At 45.3% G+C, this 21,570-nt stretch overlaps 1 protein-coding gene across 1 annotated transcript in view; it reads left to right on the forward strand.

Moving 5' to 3' along the window:
- LOC144798539 (mucosa-associated lymphoid tissue lymphoma translocation protein 1-like) overlaps positions 1 to 7,003 on the forward strand; it is a 64,297-nt gene extending 57,294 nt beyond the window's left edge. Inside the window, exons 14-17 of the mRNA XM_078669466.1 lie at positions 866 to 1,015; positions 2,710 to 2,867; positions 3,995 to 4,129; positions 5,658 to 7,003. Coding sequence (XP_078525592.1) covers positions 866 to 1,015; positions 2,710 to 2,867; positions 3,995 to 4,129; positions 5,658 to 6,005 — 791 coding nt within the window. The 3' untranslated portion in view covers positions 6,006 to 7,003. The remainder of the gene's footprint in view (positions 1 to 865; positions 1,016 to 2,709; positions 2,868 to 3,994; positions 4,130 to 5,657) is intronic.
- Positions 7,004 to 21,570: the final 14,567 nt, after the last annotated feature.

Raw genomic sequence — 21,570 nt, forward strand, 5'->3', positions numbered from 1 at the left:
GCTGGACATGAGAGGGCGGCAGGACTGGGTATGAGAGGGTGGCAGGGGTAGGTGTGAGAGGGCGGCAGGGCTGGGCGTGAGGATGGCAGGGTTGGGCGTGAAAGGAAGGCAGGGTTGGACATGAGATGGTGGCAGGGCTGGGCGTGAGAGGATGGCAGGGTTGGACATGAGATGTTGGCAGGGCTGGGCGTGAGAGCAGCAGCGCTGGGCGTTAGAGGGTGGCACGGCTGGGTGTGAGAGGGCGGCAGGGCTGTGTGTGAGAGGGCTGCAGAGTTGGGTGTGAGAGGGTGGTAGGGCTGTGTGTGAGAGGGCTGCAGAGTTGGGTGTGAGAGGGTGGTAGGGCTGGACATGAGGATGGCGGTGCTGGGTGTGAGAGGGCGGCAGGGCTGGGTATGAGAGGGTGGCAGGGCTAGGCGTGAGAGGGTGGCAGGGTTGGACATGAGATGGTGGCAGGGCTGGGGGTGAGAGCAGCAGGGCTGGGCGTTAGAGGGTGGCAGGGCTGGGTGTGAGAGGGCGGCAGGGCTGGGTGTGAGAGGGCGGCAGGGTTGGACATGAGAGGGTGGTAGGGCTGGGCATGAGAGGGTGGCAGGGCTGGGTGTGAGACGGCCAGCAAGGGAAGAAGCCAAGAGTGAAACAAAGGGCTGTGCCTGAGTAGTGGCAATGGCTGGATTTGAGGGGGTAGCAAAGAAAGGCCGGGCCTGATAGGCTGGCAAGGACAGGGCCTGAAAAATCAGCAAGGGCTGATGACAGAGTGCGGCAAATAATCCTGAGTTCATCTCTTCACGAAAGCACAAGAATTGTTGTTTTTTGTGTTTTTGTCTGGTGTGGTTCGTCCTGCTCGTTTCATTTGCTTCTTGTATTACAGATATGGGAACGTGTGAGATCACCAGGGGGAAGCAGGCTCTGGAGCTGCGCAGCAACCTGTCCGAGAGGCGCGCCCTCACAGACCGGATTAAGACGCCCGAAGGCTCCGATGAACTGTCGGTCCGGAATCTGCAGTGGTCCAGGGCTCATGGTCAGTACAGATGCCGCAAGTGTGTACTCAGGGTGCACCCTTAAACATTGCTAATATTAGTCTTTCACAGGATATAGTAACACGATTCCTGTGACAGAAACTGTCCCGGGGCCATATTATGTGTAGGGCGCATTGTCCCAGTCTGTGCAGCCAAGGACCCTCAGCTGTGTGCACTGGGAGCAGACTGGAGCAATGACCCTTTTGTGGAGAATATGCTATTCAGAGTGCAGGCGCGAACTCAAACCTGCACTAGTTAAATTCTGACAGGCTGTTTGAAGCCACCAGTCTGCCTTTCAAGGCAAGCAGCAGTCTGGCCTACCTGTTAAAGGAAGTCAGAAGTCCCCCTGCAGGTGGGTCCAGTGAACTATGCCTGGGCGGTCCCTTGGACCGCCTCTCACCCATCCCCAAATAAGCGGCACACACTGACTTGCACCATCTCTTTCTGCAGAATAATCAGCCCGCCTCCTTTGCCACCGTACCTGCATCTGTAATACGGTGCAGGCCCAAAGTTACAGTGTTAGGTCGTGTGCATGGGAGCAGTCCCATACGCAAATGAGGGAACACACCCTTGTCACTGCATCAGTGCAAAATGTATGTGAGCCACATCTGTGTTATAGAAGGGGACATAGAGGTATCTGCTGCCCCTTCCATATTATCAAAGCTTCAATGGGGGTGCAAGAAACAGGCACAAATGTCCATTACTAGCATCCCCTTGTTGTTCATAACAGCATCCACCATCCCCTGTAACCTGCTACAGTCCATAGCATCTTCCATCCTCCTTGACATGCCACTGCCGTCCATTACCTCTTCATCTTCAGTAAGCTGCACTGCCCTCTGGAGCATTCTTTATTGGTCACCGAATGTTGTGCCCTATTTGTTCTCTTTCCCCAGCATTCCCATTGCCGTTCTCAACAGCATCCTCTATCCCGTGCAATGCTTATTTTGAGCCAGTGGTTTCCGCTACCGGCGCCGGCACTTAATTGTCAACACCAGTGCTTGCGAAAGTCTGCCACAAGGTGGCACTATCTGGCTAATTTAGAGATGACCACAACAACAGTTAATTATTTAGTTAATATACATAATAAATGACTATTACCTGCTACCAAAACCATTCTTATAGCTTCGGGGGCCTGGAATGGTCTGAATTATCACACTTGTAGGAGTGTGATGGTTAGTAGTTGTGTTGTTACTATCATTGGCAGCATAGCAGGGGCAATGTGTTGTGCAAGCTGCAGTGGCCTCCTGACAAGAGCCCTGGAACTTATTTGTTTACAAATTAAGCTCTGAACCTGCATTAGTCTTCCGTTAATCTCTTAATCTGCAGTGAGCGGCAACGTTCTTCTCTAAAGTCGTTACTGGCACTCAACTATTGTCCGCTCAACCCTTCTCCATGTTGAGTGTCCCCTGATGTCCTCAGCAGCATCATTGCCAGTTGTAACCTGCTGCTGCTCTTCTCATGACCAATGTGATCCCCATTGACATGCTACTTTTCTCCCTAACCTCTTCTTCTTTCGTAACCCGCATCCTCCATTGGTACACCCTTGTTATACACCGGTACCCACTGATGTCCTCTTCTCATTTTACATCCCTACTTCCCTGCTCATCTTCTCAGCACATCCTCCTTCCCAAATCACTGAAAGAGCCCTACCCCCATGGCTTCTCCCATCTTTTGATATCTTCCCTTTCCTTCACAGTCCTCCCGGAGAGCCGGCATCTGCAGTTTGATTGCGGAGTTGTGGTCCAGTTGGGTTTTGCGGCAGAGTTCTCGAACATCTTGATCATTTACACAAAAATTGTGAAAATTCCAGAGGAGATGCTGAGCTGTGAAGCGAAACTGGTCTACATGCCTGAGGTGAGGAGCCTAAATCCTGTCCCTTGAGCTCCATTTGTTTCTCCTTTAGATAACACATGCAGACCACCACTGTCGAGCATCTTTGCCGCACTGTAAATAAGAGGCTACTGTTCTCCTGTTATGATGGCCCCAATTGTCTACAGCTCAGGAGAGTGATAGGCTGAGTCAATCTTTTTGTGTAATTAGATTGGCACTTTCGAACAGGTGTCTTGTAAAGTCGAACCAGATTGCTGTAGCACATGCATTAACCCGCTGAGCTATTGTTCTGGCGTTTTGAGAGGAAGCCAGTGGGGTCAGGTTCTACCACCAGAGTCATTGGAGTGTGTGTGTGTGTGTGGATGACACAGTTAATAAAAAAATATATGCAAACCGGTGCTAAGAGGCTTGTTACTCCACTGGTGTTCACAATGATCTAACATATCTATCCATTCACTTGTAACTCAATAAAAGCGTCACATGTTTGTATACTTCAGTGTGACACCCTAAGTGGGACAGGTTTTACATAGGCCCTGTGCATATTATGCAACTGGAATCAATCTATACACGACTGATGAGCCCTAATAAGGGTGAAACCGGTCCTGGGTTGCTTCTGTTCTGGTTCAGGAAGGACCTGGCCCGGCAGTTCGGGCTGGGCAGTTCCCATTGGAGCAGGGTCGAGACTGATTTGCATAAATGGCTGGATCCAAACTGAGGTGGCGTAGTGGGCAAAATAATGATGGACCGGGATGCTGCCCGAGTTTCTACCAGTGGCTGAGATCAATTCACGCATTCCATCCATCACTTTTTTTGTAGATTTTGATATTTGGGTAGCACAATGATTCTGTAGTCGATATTTCGACATAGACTAAATTTGAGTTTGAGTGAGAACCCAGAATTGAACCACTCAGTCTGCCAGTGAGAATACATCTATTTCAGAAGGTTAACAGAAGAAAATATCTTGCTGTTGTCAGCACCTTATGTTATTCCTTGGATGAGTTCCATACCCCTTTAAGGTTCAAATGGCAAACGTTGCCTTACGGCTAGCAGTCACGAGCTTGCTGCTTCTCTTTTGCTGAGTTTTGGGGTCTGCGGCTGCTCCTATGCAAACTCACCGTGAGCTGTGGATCACAAGCACTTGACTCTTTCAGGACCTGGAAGTCGATCTGAAGTTCACCAACAAGGAAAGTCCAGAAGAGACGGGCTGTATGATCTTTACCAGTCGGACCAAAGAGCTCCCAGACTGCTGCCTCTACACCCGAATACGTGGCCTGCAGAAGCTCAAGGTGCGGATGGTTATGTGTGTAGGGGTTTGGGTTATACGCTGTTATTGTGGGTGAGTGGCGTACTAATGACTGCAATGGATAACCGTTGTGTTCGTTAATGGACTTTAATTTATCCCTTGCTTGTTGTTGTGTTAAAGTTGTGATTTGGGATTCTGGTAAAAGCAAGTTTGTGGAAGTAAAATGTCTGTGATAGGGTTGAATCAGCGATGGGGTTGCGGAACTGACAGGTGTCCGATGGTTTGTGTGTTTGTGGCCATAAAGAGCTTTATGGCACGCTTACGCATGCAGTGAGTTTAGGTGTGTCTTTAATGTCTTTTTGTGAGATGTTTTGTAATTTTCTGTCACCTGCTGTGGAAAGTGTGTAGTTTTAATGCTCGGCATGTCATGTTGTAGTATGGTCTGGTAATGTAGGGCTTTATCTGTGGTTGGGAAAGATTATGGATATGAGAAAATGTGTGATTTTTCTGAATTTGTATGGTGGCGTGTGGTTATGATTGTTTTTTAGAGGAAGGTATATATTTTTCACAAAAGAATCCAAACAATACATATTAAAAGTCCAGGCCCTGCCCTACTTCGCCCTCTCCCATCTTCCTTCCATCCCGGAATGATCCGTCTACCCGTGGTCCTCTTCGCTGCAAGAGACGTTGCTCTATTTTGGGTCCAGCTCCTTCTTGTGATTATACCACATGAGTAACCTTCAAGGTTCGCGGAGCGTGGGATCAGGTCTTCTGGTACTTGCCCAGTCTTACCTTGTCAGTATATTGGGGATCAGGCTTCCTACCACAGAGGACGCTAATCGCCTGTTTGTCTACCGATGGAGCAGGTCAACTTGTTCCTCCTTTCAAGCTAGGAATGGCTAAAACTTAGATAGCAGTTGATCAAGGATACCACGTCTCGATCTGGGTGTAAAATAATGTAGAACATTTTTATTAATCATACAAATGAATTGCTTTGTAGTTGCAAAAAGGCTTGTGATTGTGGAACTGTTAACCCTGGAAGGAGTGTTTGATCATAATGATGTTAGTAATAAAGTTTATTTGTGGTGTATGTTTTGTTTTGTTTGCTTGTTACAGGTATTATGTTGTGGTTGGAGTTAGAAGAGGTTTTTTTATTCTTAGTGAGAGAGTATCTTACCTTGAAATTGTGTCCTTAAAACATAGGTTTTTTTAAATGTACGTTTGTTGAGAGTTGGTGGTTGTGAGCAGGTCTGTGGCTCTTATGATTGACTGTGTTGCAGACAACCTAGAATTTGTGTTGGTGGTGGACTTTGTGCCTGCTGTTATGGTGGGGCTGTTATAAGGTTGTGGCTGTAATTGCTGTGTGTTTTTAGGAGATAAATGCCTACCAAGAATACTTGTGCTATACTATAAATGCAGAGTCTTGTCATACTGTCTTTTGATGACTTAGTTGAAGTTTATTGGGCATTGCCCTAAAATATGTAGTGATCATATTGCCTTTTTTGTTGGTCTGTGTATTCGGCTTTCTTTTAAGTATGGTTTTTAATTGTCCCCTCTTGTACGACTTCTAGGCTGACCTGGCCTTCACTGTCTGCTTGCAGTACCGATACCATGGCATTGATGACTTTATCGAGGAATATAAGGCGGTTAACATTGGCAAGCCTCTTGTGGCCAAGTTAAACCTTCAGACTGGCAGCAAATCCCTGGACCTCACCGGTAGCCGTATCCCCATGTCCAGGCAAAGCTCCTGTTGGAGCAGCATTGACGACTCACATGTCCCTGCTGGCCCAACTTCCTCTGGTATGGAATGTGGAGAGTGGACTCCGAGTGCTTATTGCCTGAGCGGCTCCCTGGACCTATACGAGGCTGGTGGCCCATGGGTGAATGTACCTGAAGAGACGCAGAGCCCAGAGCTCTAGGACTTTCAGATAATGCAGCGGAGCAGCAGTGTTTGCAAAGGACTAAGATCTGCTATTTAAAGCACCAAAGAGTTGACCATGCAGAAGATGACAGAAGGTTGAGCGAAGCCTTTGTAGCTGTACCTAGTTAGTGCTCACGCCTGTCCTGTGTGGGTAAAACAACGAAGACCTTTTTCTAGGTTCGATAGACATTGTGTCGTTGTGTAATATTTTCTCTGTTGCATTGGTTATTTTTCTGTTATTTGCACTAGTACAATTTTCAGTTTAAAGCTAATAAACTCAAAAGGTCTACAGGGTATCTGGGGCGCTAAAACAGCTCAAAGGCGTTACTATCCATTACCGGCCATCCACAATTTCCCTCCTTGTCGTAACTGTTGCTGCCAAAGAACCTTATTGTCCTCCACGGGGATCCAGACCAGGGAAGGTTGTTGGGTCTCCGAGTTACTTCGCTTGGTTTCTGTTTGTTGAGGAGGAATCTTGGCGAGTGATCTTAGAACCCAGTTTCAATGTCCACATTAATCTCTGCTCCATTAGACACATCACTTCCCGCTAATATGCATTTCTGGCTTTGTTTTATGACAAGACCAGAGGCTGGCATGAAGCAGTAATTTTTTTTAATTCCAAACCTGTGCACCTATGCATAAAATTAAAACAATAGTGCAGCGGTTTGTGGCCTGTGGTCTGTGGACCACTGGGGGTCAGCGATGCCTGCTCACGGGCTCGGAAACTGTTTAGAAGATTAATATTAAAACTTTCCGTAAATGTTTAGGAAGTTCCAATTGGCAATTAAAAATTAAGTTGCTATCTTTCTCTTGATTTGAGGCAGATGCTGTATGGACTACTGGTGGCCTTAACAGAAGCCCTGATATCACCCTTCAAAAAGAGAGGATACATTAGCAGCAAAATAGACAACGCGATATGTTAATTCCCAGCATATTGCTTCGGGTTTTCGAATTAAAAAACACATTTCGAAATAAAATCTAACCATCCCATTATAATTTCGATTGTCCTATATTTGTATGTGAATTAACATGTTATCATTGTGTATTTGTTTGGTGTATACTTGTTTCTGTATTTTTATGTATTGTTTTGAGGTTCAAATCATAGACATTGCTGAGGCCTGGGTCCCTCAGCTTCCAGTAATGATTCCATAGAGGTTCCCAGACTTTATTAATGACTCAGTGTGGGTCCCTGGGTTCCAGTAATGATTCAGTGGAGGTCCATAGAAGTCAAAAGGTTAAGAACTGCTGCCACTGAGAAAGATATAAAATCTCCCCATAACACTTTATTATTAGAAACTTTTCTATTCCTTCCTCTTTAAAATGCTGCTCCATAGGCAGCAAAGCAGTCTTTTTCCGTGTTCTTTGGTTTCTAATTTCATAATATTTTAAATAATTTTTGGGGAGAATAGTGATAAACCAGTTAAGGAATATCAGTTGTTCCAGGGAACGATCTTAGACGGGTAGTTTATTTTGTGTCATAAAAATAGTTGAAGCTGTCCACCTTACTTGTCTGTTTTACACTTTTGCTTCGAGTTTTTAATCTCCAGTCTTGATAAATATAAGTGTATTTGTACCATTAATTATCTGTGCGTGGTTGAGTACAGCGACTGCTCGTAGACTGAGCTAGAAGCACTTTGACAGCTCACCTCATGAGTTCAAGTGCCGCAGTAGATGGCTGATGTAAGTGCTCACTGACCCCAGCAGGTTTGGGTGTTGCAACAGGCAGCTCTAGCTGCCTGCTGACCTCATTTCATCAATTCTTCAAAAAAGTACAATACGAAGAAGTGCACAGCGAGTAGGCTTTGCATCAACCTTTTCAGACGTTGCCTTTCGTGTGCTTTTCATTTGTTTTTCTTTGCTTGGATAGGCTGTCGGTCAAGGCCATGACATTTCAGATTGTTACATTGTACCATTTCTTTTGGTTTTGTTGATGGGGCTTCAAATACTCCTTTCAGTAGACTGCAGTTGCAACATGATGTGTTGAGATCCAGGGTGTATTCTTTTATGTACGTACGTTGCCTAGACAAAGATAATTTAATTGCGGTTATATGGCTTTTTTTTTGTTTAGGAACTACTTGCTGCTTGGATGACTTAGACTGTCATAAAGACAATGCAATTCACTGATCCCCTTCTACATTAACCCCTTAGCTGCGGCGGCTATTCTGCCGCAGCGCTAAGCGGGAGGCGGGGCCCACGGCGCTCCCTTACTCATGACTGAACCGCTCCGTCACGGCCCTCGGGTGAGCTGTGCTTGTGACGGAACGGTTCTGTCACGGCCCCGCCCGCTCTTTAGAACGTCAGCGCAGGCGCGGAACTCAGCAGGCCGTGACGGAACCGTTCCGTCACCAGCACAGCCCACCCGAGGCTTGTGACGGAATGGTTCCGTCACCAGCACGCAAAGGGTTAATTTCTATGTTTTCGTGATAACGTTGTCAGGATTATGGCTTACGGGCCTTCTAAAAAAAGTATCTACTATGTAATATTTTGATATATTCAGCAAAGAGACTCTACTTCCACTATTGTAGCCAAGATATTGCCTCATTATGGGATGTTTCTTTCTAGTGGTTTGGGGGGCACCACACTCAGTCACTTAAAAATTACAAACTACTCCCCCGAACAAATGACATAATGGTTAGTTTTGCCAATGCTTGTTAGTGAATGATGCTGTTCTTTTATAGAGGAACAATGCGTTTGAGATCTTGTGTGAAAGAAGACATCGGAGGAGTGGATAAAGGACATTTACACAGCTTGGTGGAATAGGTGTAGGTTTTGTCTTTGAAGTAGTGAAGAGGAGGGGTTTGGGTTGGTACCAAATAATCTGTGGGTAGTTCTTTGTTTTTGTCTTTCAGGTGTTGCTGCTGATGTGTGTAATTAAAGAGGTTCATGCCTAATGATATCCTCCATGTCTTAAATAAAGTCTAGATTCTCCGGATAGTAATTTTCCAACTCTTTAGTCTTATTATCTTTTTTTCGTCCCCAAAGAAGCAGGGCGGGAAGCACACGAGTAAGATTATTTGACTATATGACCGCGAATCCCTGGGTCTCTGAGGCCGTACAATCCACCAAAACAAGGTGAAGTAGAAGGAAACGTAAAAGAGAATATGTGTGGGTACGCATCGCAGCACTGTAACGCTTGCAGATCATTTCTGTAAATTATTCATTCAGATCCATAAGCCCGATTCATAAACAAAGTAGCAAATCTGCACCCACACAATTACATCTAAGAGCGAGATCAGATTTACAAATTTTCTAAATTCATAATATTCCCAGGAAAACGCATGGAATGCTGGACTAGGCACAGGTTTCTGAGTTCATTCTAAGGAAGGTCTTGTGACATTCCCAGCTGGACCCTAGTCCGACTGTGCTGAGTTTGCACATGAGAAACAGGTAGTGGCGGTTCCTCAGCTTTGGCGGAGGTGCATGGCCCATCAGGGTATCAGAGCGCTTTACAAATGATCAGATAAAGGCGACTTCTAGAAGCAAAATTAGCATAAGCTAGACCAGTACAAGATGTGTCAGCTCCCCAGTTGAGGAAGGGACCACCTCAGTGTCAAAACCGACAAGTCAAAAACAATTCCATAACAAGCGAGGTGTAGGCATGAGTGTAGTTAACTTGCCATGACAGACCTGGAGAGTGGAGTTTCTGGGTTCTAGGTAGAAATGTGTTCATTCGTAGTACATTAACTTCCTTAGGTAAATTTGGTCATAAGCATATGTTTATGGCAGAATTTAATTTAGTAAATAGGGCCCGTTGTGTGTAAATGTTTTTGGGAGTTACCCTGAAAATCAGGCATGAATCTTGCTTTTCTGTACCTACGTTTTGTATCCCTTCTCTAAGTTCATATATAAGTTTCAATACAAAATGGCAGGACACAACTGAATCTGTGCCATAGTTGAATGGTTTGGGGCAGCAGGTTTATTTGTATTCATTTATTGTCATTTTAAACACTGGGCCTTAATTACAAGTTTGATGAAAACTTCCTTTTTCCCAAGGTGTAATTTCCGGCCAAAGGAATTTGTCACACTATTAAGTTTTTTGTTGTAAAGCGCATGTATGATGGAATCAAAGCATGTGTGCCAAAGAGTAACTAAAGAGATTCTTAATACGGATAGATGGGTGATGCACTAATGTTTTGCATGGCTATTGCATGGCACAAACATATGATAAACATTGCGTTGATTTACTTACCATAAAAAAAGTTGCCGCAGTGCAGTGTTGCACAGCAATGCATGAACCCCCGTGAAACCCTTCGTAAATTTAGGCCTCAGTGTTTAAGGAATAACCTTACTGCAAGCTGAATAGTTTCTGTGCACCATCTCCAGCCGCTTTCTAACCAACATCGCTTGTTGATCTATGCATTATTTTCAAGTCAACCCAACTTCAGCATTCACGCAACACAGAAAGACAGATGCAGGACAATAATAGGGGTTGGAACATCTTCATCGGGAATAAGTAGCTGCACTTCCTAAAAAATGATGGTAAGAACTTAGTTTTGGAAAAAAATTGGGTTGGAGATGCCAGGAACAGCGCTGTCTCCCCAGTCACCCCTGACAGCACGAAAAGCTGGCGCCAAGCTCACCGATCCCTTCAATTACATCTTGTGGAAAGACCAGCTCAGCCCTTTCCTCGAGTCTCAGCGTCCCTTCATCAAACCCGATTACTTACGCTGGCCGGTTCCTCGTTACTGGCGCTCCGGAGCACGACTCCCAGCGGAGGTTGTTAATTTAAGACTGTCCCATCAAGCTGGTCTTCCAGAGGGGGGCATTGATTATGCATTTAATTAGTCTTTAAGGATTTAATTCATGTTCTCCACCAGACCCAACAGCCCCTTAACAGGTGAGTGTCAAGATATGTAAGTGTCCTAACTCAATTGAGGGATATTGGGAGCTGTCCAAACTTTCTGTTCCCGTCTTTACTTTGTCTTATATTTACTTCTCTGCTGTTATTTCGCGACCACCTTTACTTTGTAAGACTATCATGTCCTCCTAGGAACAGGAAAGCGGTAAGTATAATGTGGCATAAGAATTTGAAAAAGCTGGAAATTACTTTTAAAATGATTTGTATTAATCTACCATAGTTACATTTATGGTTAATATTACGGTACGTAACTGAAAAATGTTTTTATAAAATCATTTAAGTTTTGGGGTTGGTGTTTGTGTTAGATTAATGTGTTAGTATGAAAATAATTGGATGCAATTACATTAAAAACATGTTTAGCTAATAAAATAGAAACCTGGAATTAGAATAATGGTTAAGTTAAGGTTTATAATTGTATTAATTTAATGTAATTCATTATGTGCAAAATACATTAATTAGTTTTAAAGAATTTAAATTGAATTACATTTCTCAGTTTAGGATTAGGATTAAAATAAGGTCATTCATTTGTGGATGTGTTTAAATAGATAATTTAAAAGAAATAGGATTATATTTAGAGTGAGTGTTTATTCCAATAGAGCCAATTAAATCAATTAATATTATTGTAGGGTTGGGCTGTGGCCAGAATAAAATGACTTATAATTTTAATTCATAAAATAAAACCTGTATTTAATTCGAGGTTACTGTATTAGCCTTAATAAAATATAATGTAATTACATTTTAGGATTCAGGGAATGGTTGGTTAGCATGAAGGTCGAGTGTAGGGTAAAGAAGAGTAGCTAAAGCAAATAGAATTGTAATCTCTTTGATAGATGAGCTAAGTAAGGTAGGTGAAACTAAAGGTATGTTGAGCTAAACTATTATAAATAAAGGAGCCAGACAGGACATCTGAGCATTTTTGGTGCTCCAATCACTTTGCCATTGTCACTCAGAGGGGCAGGCTAAATATGTCTCTGAATTGGCAGCCAATGGCATCAGGAATATGGGTAGCCAATAGCTTCTGCTGCTTGCCTGGTTAAGATTTCTCTGTGAAAATATATGTACAGATAGCAAATAAGTGTAAAATAAATACATGTAGCATTCAACAGCAAAAACCTATATAAATAATACATTCACTTGAAAGAGGTAAGAATATAGGTATGGTGTACTCCTTGGAAAAGAGTACCATGTACTTCTGTAAGATAAATTAACATATGTTGTTTCACTTATGTAAATTTTCTCTTTCACTTAGGTGTAAATATTCACTTTGGTGGTTCTCACCATTTCTAAATGTAGATTTACACCTAAGTGTAGACTTGCATGTCTCTGCCTCCTGAAACCAGGGTGTGGAGACATCTAAAAGTAATGCTACCACTGTAAAGTTACCATTAGTATCTTTTCACACATAGCTGGAGCTCTGCACCATCCCAATAGAGAACTCCCTGTGGGAAGTTATAGGGAAAATTATTAAAGTTTTAAAATTCTTTAAGAAAAACGTTTTAAATATTATAATATGAAAGTAAAATAATGTAAAACATGTTTTTATATAGAACTAATTAAATAAAATGTTCCAGTACATTAACTCTTTCATGTGTATTAAATAATGACTGAATTGAAATATATATATATATTTTTCTAAACATCCCACCCATGGTAACATTATTTATATTTGACATATTAAATTTTATTAAACATTTGGTTGATTTAATTTACATTGTTTGATTTTTCTAACATAAGTTTAATTAAAGTTTTAAACTAAGTGTATTATATTTTATAATTATAAGTTTAATAATTAAATGTCTCTCTCTCTATATATATATATACATATATATATATATATATATATATATATATATATATATATATATATTGATCATTAAAAGTCAAATTAGTTTCATATTATTTCCTATGGAGTGTTATTATAAGCCCCTGCCACTATTATTTTCTATGGCGGTGTGTTGCAGTACCTTTGAGTGGCTATGTGACGTGCTTGACTTACTGCAAGACTGGACGGGAGTACATTTACTACTGTTTTGACACCTTTAGTAACTTTAAAAGCGTGGTTTGTGATTAACAATGTGCTTACTCTTTTGTGTGTGTCTGTGGTAGCCTGTCACTATCTTAAAACCTTATTTTTTTCCCGAAACTCTTCCCATTTTGCGGTGGATACTTCCCATTTTCCCAACAGTCCGCCCGGTCCCTCCTACATTTACAACTAAGTAGCGCTCTCACCATACAACAGAGAGGAGAGGTGGAGAGTTACACTTGTATATGTGTGAATTGCTCTTTGTAGTAAGTAAGAAGTACTACTGTGGTACTACTTTACATACTACAGCATGCAGTTTGTGCATTGGGCCCACTATTGTGAGTACTAAGAATCCCATGGTCGAGTGACTGGTCTGAATATTAGTCCCCGTTTGTGGTGACATAGTTGAGCTAAAATGCAATGGAGTGGAATGCGGCCAAGAGTGAATACCAGTGGCTGAGGATGATGAGAGGTCTGAGGTCTGACGTCTCCCAGGTTGCCTCTGCCCCCCTGCAGGCATCCTGGTGAGATCAAACGTGTCACTGAGTAGAGTGGGCCTGTCACAGTGGAGAGGTGTGGCTCACTGGTTAGAGGCGGCAGACCTGTAAGCAGAGAACGACCGGGACCAGGGTTCAATTCCCGACGCGGCAGGGTCTTGGACCAGGGTCAACGGACTTGATAATTCTCGCCTCGGTGCCTACTCTAACCAGGGAACACACTCGGTAACTCTGGGCATTAAGCTTGCCTCATCTCTACAACGGCCCCCCACAGACGCCGGGGATGCCTGGTTTCACCCTGGAGATACCCAGAAAGGGACCATCTCACAGGGAAAGCCAGGACGGGTTCCCCAGCGGTCTACAGCGCCAGGACACTCGGGTAGAGTAACAGTGCGCTTTACAAGTATCCCACATTTACATTTACATTTACATCTACTGGTACCTAGGGTGACTAGGCGTCCCTGTTTTTCACCTGCTGTCCTGGCAGATTTCGAGAAATTTTGCTCCAGTCCTGTCCCGGTTTTTGGAGAGGATCGACTGAAAACGGCGGGAGGTGCTTTTTTATGTTTTACAAAGCAGAGATAGTTAGCAGATGTTTCAAGAAAGCAATTTAATTAACAGGCAAGCTTCTGGGTTTAAAAATTGCATTTTGTGTATGTTCTAACTGCGTGTTCTGTAATTCTCTGCTGGGGGGCGCTGTGATTCTTGAAGTAAAATTGTAGTCCTTCTATTTCCGTGAAATGTCCCAGTTTTTTTTTTGTCTTTACAATTCTGGTACCTCGGCCAGAGGAGGTGTGACCTCCCACACGGAGCCGTCACATCTACTGGTATCTCAGTCAGATCAGATGTGTGATCTCCGGCACCGGGCCTGTCCCGGTTGCTGCTGCCTGGTGCCCCCGGGTGCTGGTGGCTGTGGGTCGGGCGCTGCCCCCCTCCTCTTCCTCCAGGCCGCCCCTGGGGCCGTCCCCCCTCCCCCCGGTTCCGCGCTGTCCCCCTGCATCCATCCCACGCTTGGCCGCCCCGGGACCCGCTCCCAGCCAGGGGTCTGCGGGGCTCTGGGGTCTGTTGTGCGTCCTCTTCACGCCCCTCGAGCCTGTCGGGAGGCATCTGGCTCCTGTCAATCTTAGAGGGGGGGTCATCGGACTCTAGGCTCAGGGGTCTGGAGGGGGACTGTCACTCATTCTTTCAAAGATGCCCCCGGAGCACGTGCGGCGAGGAGATGCGGGCACGTGTGGGCAGCGGGGAGGGGGGGGGGGGTGTGTTCTGAGGGTGAAGCCGGGGGGGGGGGGGGGCGTGAGGGACCCTCTCCCTCTCCCAATCACTCCACCGTTTATGTGGAGATTAATATTTCAACCGCGGGAAGAGACACTCATCTGTGCAAACTTTCATTCTTGCAGGATGTGACCTCAGCAAGATGTGTCTACAGTTTCATCTTAGCTGCTGCCCCCATTTCCTAGTTTCACCCTCTCCCGCCCCCAGGTTCATTCACGCCCTCTCCGGGAGCTCCCGTGTTCTACCCCTGCCCTCCACCCATCACTACTTCCGGGTGATTGCCCACACCGCCCGTCTCCCACCACACCCGCTGCCCTGCTACCCTCCCATTCACCACACCTCCCATCACACAGGACACCCACCTACACACAACTCCTATCCTTTTATTCACCACATCTCCCAGGACACCCCACTACCCACGCTTACTACCCTCTTATTCACAACCCCTCCCAACATGCCCGCACCGCCACCTCCTGCACTCCCACTCACCACACAACACCAAGTAAACTCCTCAACACACAACACCAAGGACACTCCTCACCACACAACACCAAGGACACTCCTCACCACACAACACCAAGGACTCTCCTCACCACACATCACCAAGGACACACTCCTCTCCTCACCACACATCACCAAGGACACACTACTCTCCACACATCACCAAGGACACACTACTCTCCACACATCACCAAGGACACACTCCTCTCCACACAACACCAAGGACACTCCTCACCACACATCACCAAGGACACACTCCTCTCCTCACCACACAACACCAAGGACACACTCCTCTCCACACAACACCAAGGACACACTCCTCTCCACACAACACCAAGGACACACTCCTCACCACACAACACCAAGGACACTCCTCTCCACACATCACCAAGGACACTCCTCACCACACAACACCAAGGACACTCCTCACCACACAACACCAAGGACACACTCCTCACCACACACCACCAAGGACACTCCTCACCACACAACACCAAGGACACACTCCTCACCACACACCACCAAGGACACTCCTCACCACACACCACCAAGGACACACTCCTTACCACACACCACCAAGGACACACTCCTTACCACACACCACCAAGGACACACTCCTCTCCACACAACACCAAGGACACACTCCTCTCCACACAACACCAAGGACACTCCTCACCACACAACACAACAACAAGGACACTCCTCGCCACACACCACCAAGGACACACTCCTCACCACACAACACCAAGGACACACTCCTCACCACACAACACCAAGGACACTCCTCATCACACAACACCAAGGACACTCCTCACCAGGAAAGGGATGCTGGCAGCAACCACACTCAAACAGCTAAAGGCAAACTTGAATGGCCCTACCTTATTGCCACTGCTTCGCGTGGCGCAAGTTAAAATAGAGTCATCTTTGACTTATGGCAGTGAGGCTCTAAGAGGCAAAGACGCGGAATTACTGGACATAACCATTGTAAGGGCCTATCGACTTCTTTTTAACTTGCCAACTTACACCTCACAAGCCCAGATCCGATTAGAATTTGGATTGACCAGCCAACTGCTTGCAAGTAGAGGGTCTTACATAAAGTGTTGGCATAAAATGAAGAACGCACCAGAAACTACACTGAATCATCAGCTCTGGCAAGATTTAAGCAACTCCTCCTCTAAAACGCCGGCAAAATCATATTTGGAGGAGTCTTTGACTGCGACAAGTCTGAAAGATTTATGGGTAACTCCACTACCACATGCGCAATTTAAGCGGGTAGTAAACAAGAGCATAAAAAGACAATCGCATGTGGAAGATAAATCTACCTTTTCCCGCAGGCGACACGCCTGGATGACTCTGTGTACATACCAACTGCCGGGCCTGCAGGCATATTTTGGTCTTGGGTACGGCAGGAAAACGAAAGAAGCCTTTTTAAAGAATAGGTTAGGAATTCTACCATCCATACCTCATCTACAACCGTGGCTGAGAAGGGCTTGCGGAACAAAATGTAGGCTGTGCGGTGCAGAGAATAAAGACTTCGAACATCTGCTATGCACCTGCCCGATGCTTAAAGAGGAAATGGTCGCCTTGTTAAAAACTGCTTTTAACGAACACAATATCCGCACACGCAGACAGGCAGTCCTGGCCTGCTTCGATCCAGGCTTTCCGCCATTAAATGGGAAGTTAGTGACATTTTTTTAATAACTTGAGCGGAAAGTAACAAGTTCATGAACTTGGCCCTGACAAGATCGATTGAACTATGCCCAAGACAAGATGAAATGACCAACGCTCACTTCCCACATCATACCGTTTTTAGCATTACTACTATCAATAACTAATGTCTTTCTGGTTTTTTATAAACAACTTTTTGCTCTTATAATCTTTTATCTGATGATATGTGTTTTAATGTATTTTTGTAATGGTTTTTATTAACCTGAGACAATAAAATAAATTTCAAATTTCAACACCAAGGACACTCCTCACCACACAACACCAAGGACACTCCTCACCACACAACACCAAGGACACTCTACTCACCACACCAGCTACTAACCCTCACATGTCCTACACCTAGCATCCCCCAGATTACACTACTTCTACTACTACATTCCCCTCACCACACCTCCTATTGCTCAGCGTTCTCTACCCACTCCTTCTGCCTATCTCTTCGCCTGAGTACTCTCCCCACTTATTGTCCCTTCCCTTTCTTCACACCTCTCAACCTCCAGGGTCTTCCACCCACACACCCCACCTTCCCCTTCACCACCTCTGTCCTTTTCAGGGTACTCTGGCCATGCCATCTGGCTTCCCCTTCATCACACCTTTCATGTCCGAGGGTCCTCTACCCACCCCTTCTATCTTCATCACATCTCCCAGGGTACTCTACCCACCCCTTCTACCTTCCATTTCATCACATCTCCCAGGGTACTCTACCCACCCCTTCTGCCTTCCCTTTCATCACAGCTCCCATGGCACTCTACGCACCCCTTCTACCTTCCCTTTCATCTCAGCTCCCATGGTACTCTACCCACCCCTTCTGCCTTCCCTTTCATCACAGCTCCCAGGGGACTCTACCCACCCCTTCTGCCTTCCCTTTCATCACAGCTCCCAGGGGACTCTACCCACCCCTTCTACCTTCCCTTTCATCACAGCTCCCATGGCACTCTACGCACCCCTTCTACCTTCCCTTTCATCACAGCTCCCAGGGGACTCCACCCACCCCTTCTACCTTCCTTTTCATCACAGCTCCCAGGGGACTCTACCCACCCCTTCTACCTTCCCCTTCATCACACCTCCAATATATTGTGTGAGGACACCCCCAACCCATACTTTCCTTTCTTGCTCCATACGTCGCTTCTTAGAGGATAGTTACATTCCCACTCATTCTACACGACTGCACCTCCGATATCCTAATGCCCACGCCTCTTGAGCTCCTCTACCTCACACCTCGCGCCAACCTACCATTCACTAGACCTGGCCCCCTTTTATCCTTCCATTGACCACACCCAACATGTCCAAGGGTACCCCTTACACCTCCTAATACACACTCCAGCTCTTTCCACCAGTAATACTGCCCACAGACCCTGCATTCTTAGCCTCCTCTCTTCTCCAGTAATACTGCCCACAGCTCCCCATCTTTTATTCGCCGCTTTCTCCAGTAAAAGAGTCCACATTGCCTGTCCTTTTATTCATCACTGGTATCTTTTAATACTGCCCACCCCTTCTAATCTGTTATCCCATCTTATTCAGCAGCATTGCCCACACATCCTCACCTCTTATTCACCATTCATTTATAGCAATACTGCCCATTCCTCCTAACCTCATATTCTCTACTCTTCCCCAACAATACTGCCCACACCTTCGCATCTTTTATTACCACTCTTCTCCAGTAGGACTGCCCATACCTTTGAATCTTGTATGCACCAACCTTCTCCAACAATACTGCCCACACCTTCGCATCTTTTATTACCACTCTTCTCCAGTAGGACTGCCCATACCTGTCAATCTTGTATGCACCAACCTTCTCCAACAATACTGCCCACACCTTCGCATCTTTTATTACCACTCTTCTCCAGTAGGACTGCCCATACCTGTCAATCTTGTATGCACCAACCTTCTCCAACAATACTGCCCACACCATCGCATCTTTTATTACCACTCTTCTCCAGTAGGATTGCCCATACCTGTCAATCTTGTATGCACCAACCTTCTTCCAATAATACTGCCCACACATCCTAAACCCATATTCTCAATTTTTCTCCAGTAGTACTGCCCACACCTTCTAACCTCTAAGTCACCACTCTTCTCAGTAATACCAAGCCGTTTTTTTGCCTTGTGTAATAAATACAATTCCTAAATAAAAGCACGTACATATATATGTACATACAGGGGTTTGAGTCTGCCCTCTTCTTCGGTTTATCTGTCACTCATCACAACATTCAGGTATGGGGAAACGGGCCAACCCTCTTCAGCCATTGGCTCTTTTGCATTGTAAGTGACAGCGTTTGCATGATCATGTACACATCTGCACAAAAGGCACTTCTCTCCATTCTGGATCATATATATATATATATATATTCAACAGCTTGGCTCAAGGTTTATGTGGTCCAACGCTCTCTTCACCAGTGCCGAACTCCTAAGCAGAGCCCTGCTTTTGTTATATTATCCAGATCCCTTAGATTAAGGGAGAAAGTCCGCACTCACAAAAACAATCCTTCCCAGTTTTTCTTTTATTTGTCAAAGATTCAGCATATTCAGATACAAACACCAACGCGTTTCGCGACCAACCAGTCGCTTACCGTGAACAAGCGACTGGTTGGTCGCGAAACGCGTTGGTGTTTGTATCTGAATATGCTGAATCTTTGACAAATAAAAGAAAAACTGGGAAGGATTGTTTTTGAGAGTGCGGACTTTCTCCCTTAATCTAAGGGATCTGGATAATATATATATATATATGTATATATATATATATAAAATCAAATCTTTTCAACCCCTTGCATGCCGGCCGCCGCGCCTGCGCTGCAGTGATTTCGCGCCTGCGCGGCACGTTCTATTGAGCGGGCGGGGCCGTGACGGAACCATTCCGTCACAAGCACAGCACCACCGTGGCTCGTGACGGAGTGGTTCCGTCACGAGCATGGCGGGGCCCCCACGCGGCCCCCCTAGCGCCGCGGGGGAATTACCGCCGCGGCCATGGGGTTAATCATCTTTCTGTGTTTACACACGCTCATCAGGTTATAGTAATTCAAAGTCAATAGTATCTTTTTTTTTATTTGCACCAAAAGAATCCTATGTTCCTGTGATATGCATTAAAACTATAAAGAGTTTCCACAGCTGTGCTAAGTAAACCTATGAAGTACTCCTATTGATTATGGGTGATGGTTATGTTTATTTTTGATTGCAAGTATACAGCAGCTACGCTTAAGCAGTGGCACATTTATTTAATTTAAAAATGTTGTGGCATAGTGTAAGAAAATAAATAATCATTGCCAGACCGATAGGCTTTGCCAATGCTTGTTTTACGGTGCGTTTGTGTTTCCCATTTTCTCAGCGCTGCACCACCTTTTTGCAAAATCTATTTTTACAGTGCCTTGGTACCTCCTTTTAAATTTGTTTGATGTAGCTCCTTTCACACTGTGCCCCTTTGGCAGGAACCTTGCGCTCCCCTCTTAGAGAGCCCTCAGACCCCCCCTGCAGTGTCTATGTTATGTACCTTCTTGCCACCCTTTTATAGTGCCTTGGCGCCCCCTTTAATAGTGCCTTAGACATCACCTTCTTTGTTGGTACCCCCCTTTATCACCCTGTGCTATTTTCCAGCGCATTGATGCTAGTTTTTATGTACTTTGGCACTAACCTTTTACTGTGCCTGGTGCCAACCTTGTATGAAGCCAACTTGCTCTATCGTACACTAATGCCCGCTTACGGAGGGGCCACTCTCGACAATCCTTAAAATTGAAAAATCTAAGATGTTGGTGATGTTCACTATCTTCTCCCACAGTTCCACTCCCTCGACACTGCACATGCGCCAACATCTTCTTCCATCCATTGCCCCGGGCTACTCATTGTATTCTTCGGCTACTCATTGTGGCCACCATCTACGGTTAATTATTTTCCCTGCTCCTCAGCCACCTTTGTCGGCACAGCTACTGCCTACAACCCCTAGGGTGCTCGCTCACTCGTGCCCCAACAAATCATTCACATTGAGAATTGATCCACATTGCTACTAGCCACACCCCATGGAACACTGACCCGCAGCCCTGCCTCGGAATTATGTTAATTAGGTGGGGGCCATTTTTGCCGACCCCACTCCCGACAGGTGGAGCCAGCAGGTTGCAAACACAGCTGCTATCCTACCGCATACACCCCGCAAAGGCCATATGGCTAGGATGGACAGTTTTCATAACCAAAGGTACAGACATAGAAATAGGACTAAATGTTGGCACTAACCATGGGACTGCAGAGACAACCAAATTCAGAGCCTGTTTTATTCATATATATATATATATATATATATATATATATATATATATATATATATATACACACACACATATATATATATATATATATATTAGATCAAATTTAAGCATTCCCTCCTCTCGCTGTGAGCCTGCTGGTAAGCCCTGCCTTATGGGCTCTGCAGCCATGATTGATTGACCTTTCGTTAACCTCTGGTATGTTGCTTGAATGAGGCGAGGTAGCACAGCAGGTGACTTTAAATAAGTTAAGTTGTGTCCATGGTGTGACGAGGGGGCTGGTTGGAACATGAGCCGGCAGAACACTGATTATTGGGTATGGTCACCAGGTCGTCTCTCAAAAGCCGAGATATGATTTGTTTTAGCAGAAAGTGTCTGGATCCAGTGACAGTCCTTGAAAAACTGGAACTATCCTAGAAAATCCCAGCGCGTCCTCATGG

This window comes from Lissotriton helveticus, chromosome 12 (genome assembly GCF_964261635.1).
Source record: "Lissotriton helveticus chromosome 12, aLisHel1.1, whole genome shotgun sequence".
Lineage (NCBI taxonomy): Eukaryota > Metazoa > Chordata > Amphibia > Caudata > Salamandridae > Lissotriton > Lissotriton helveticus.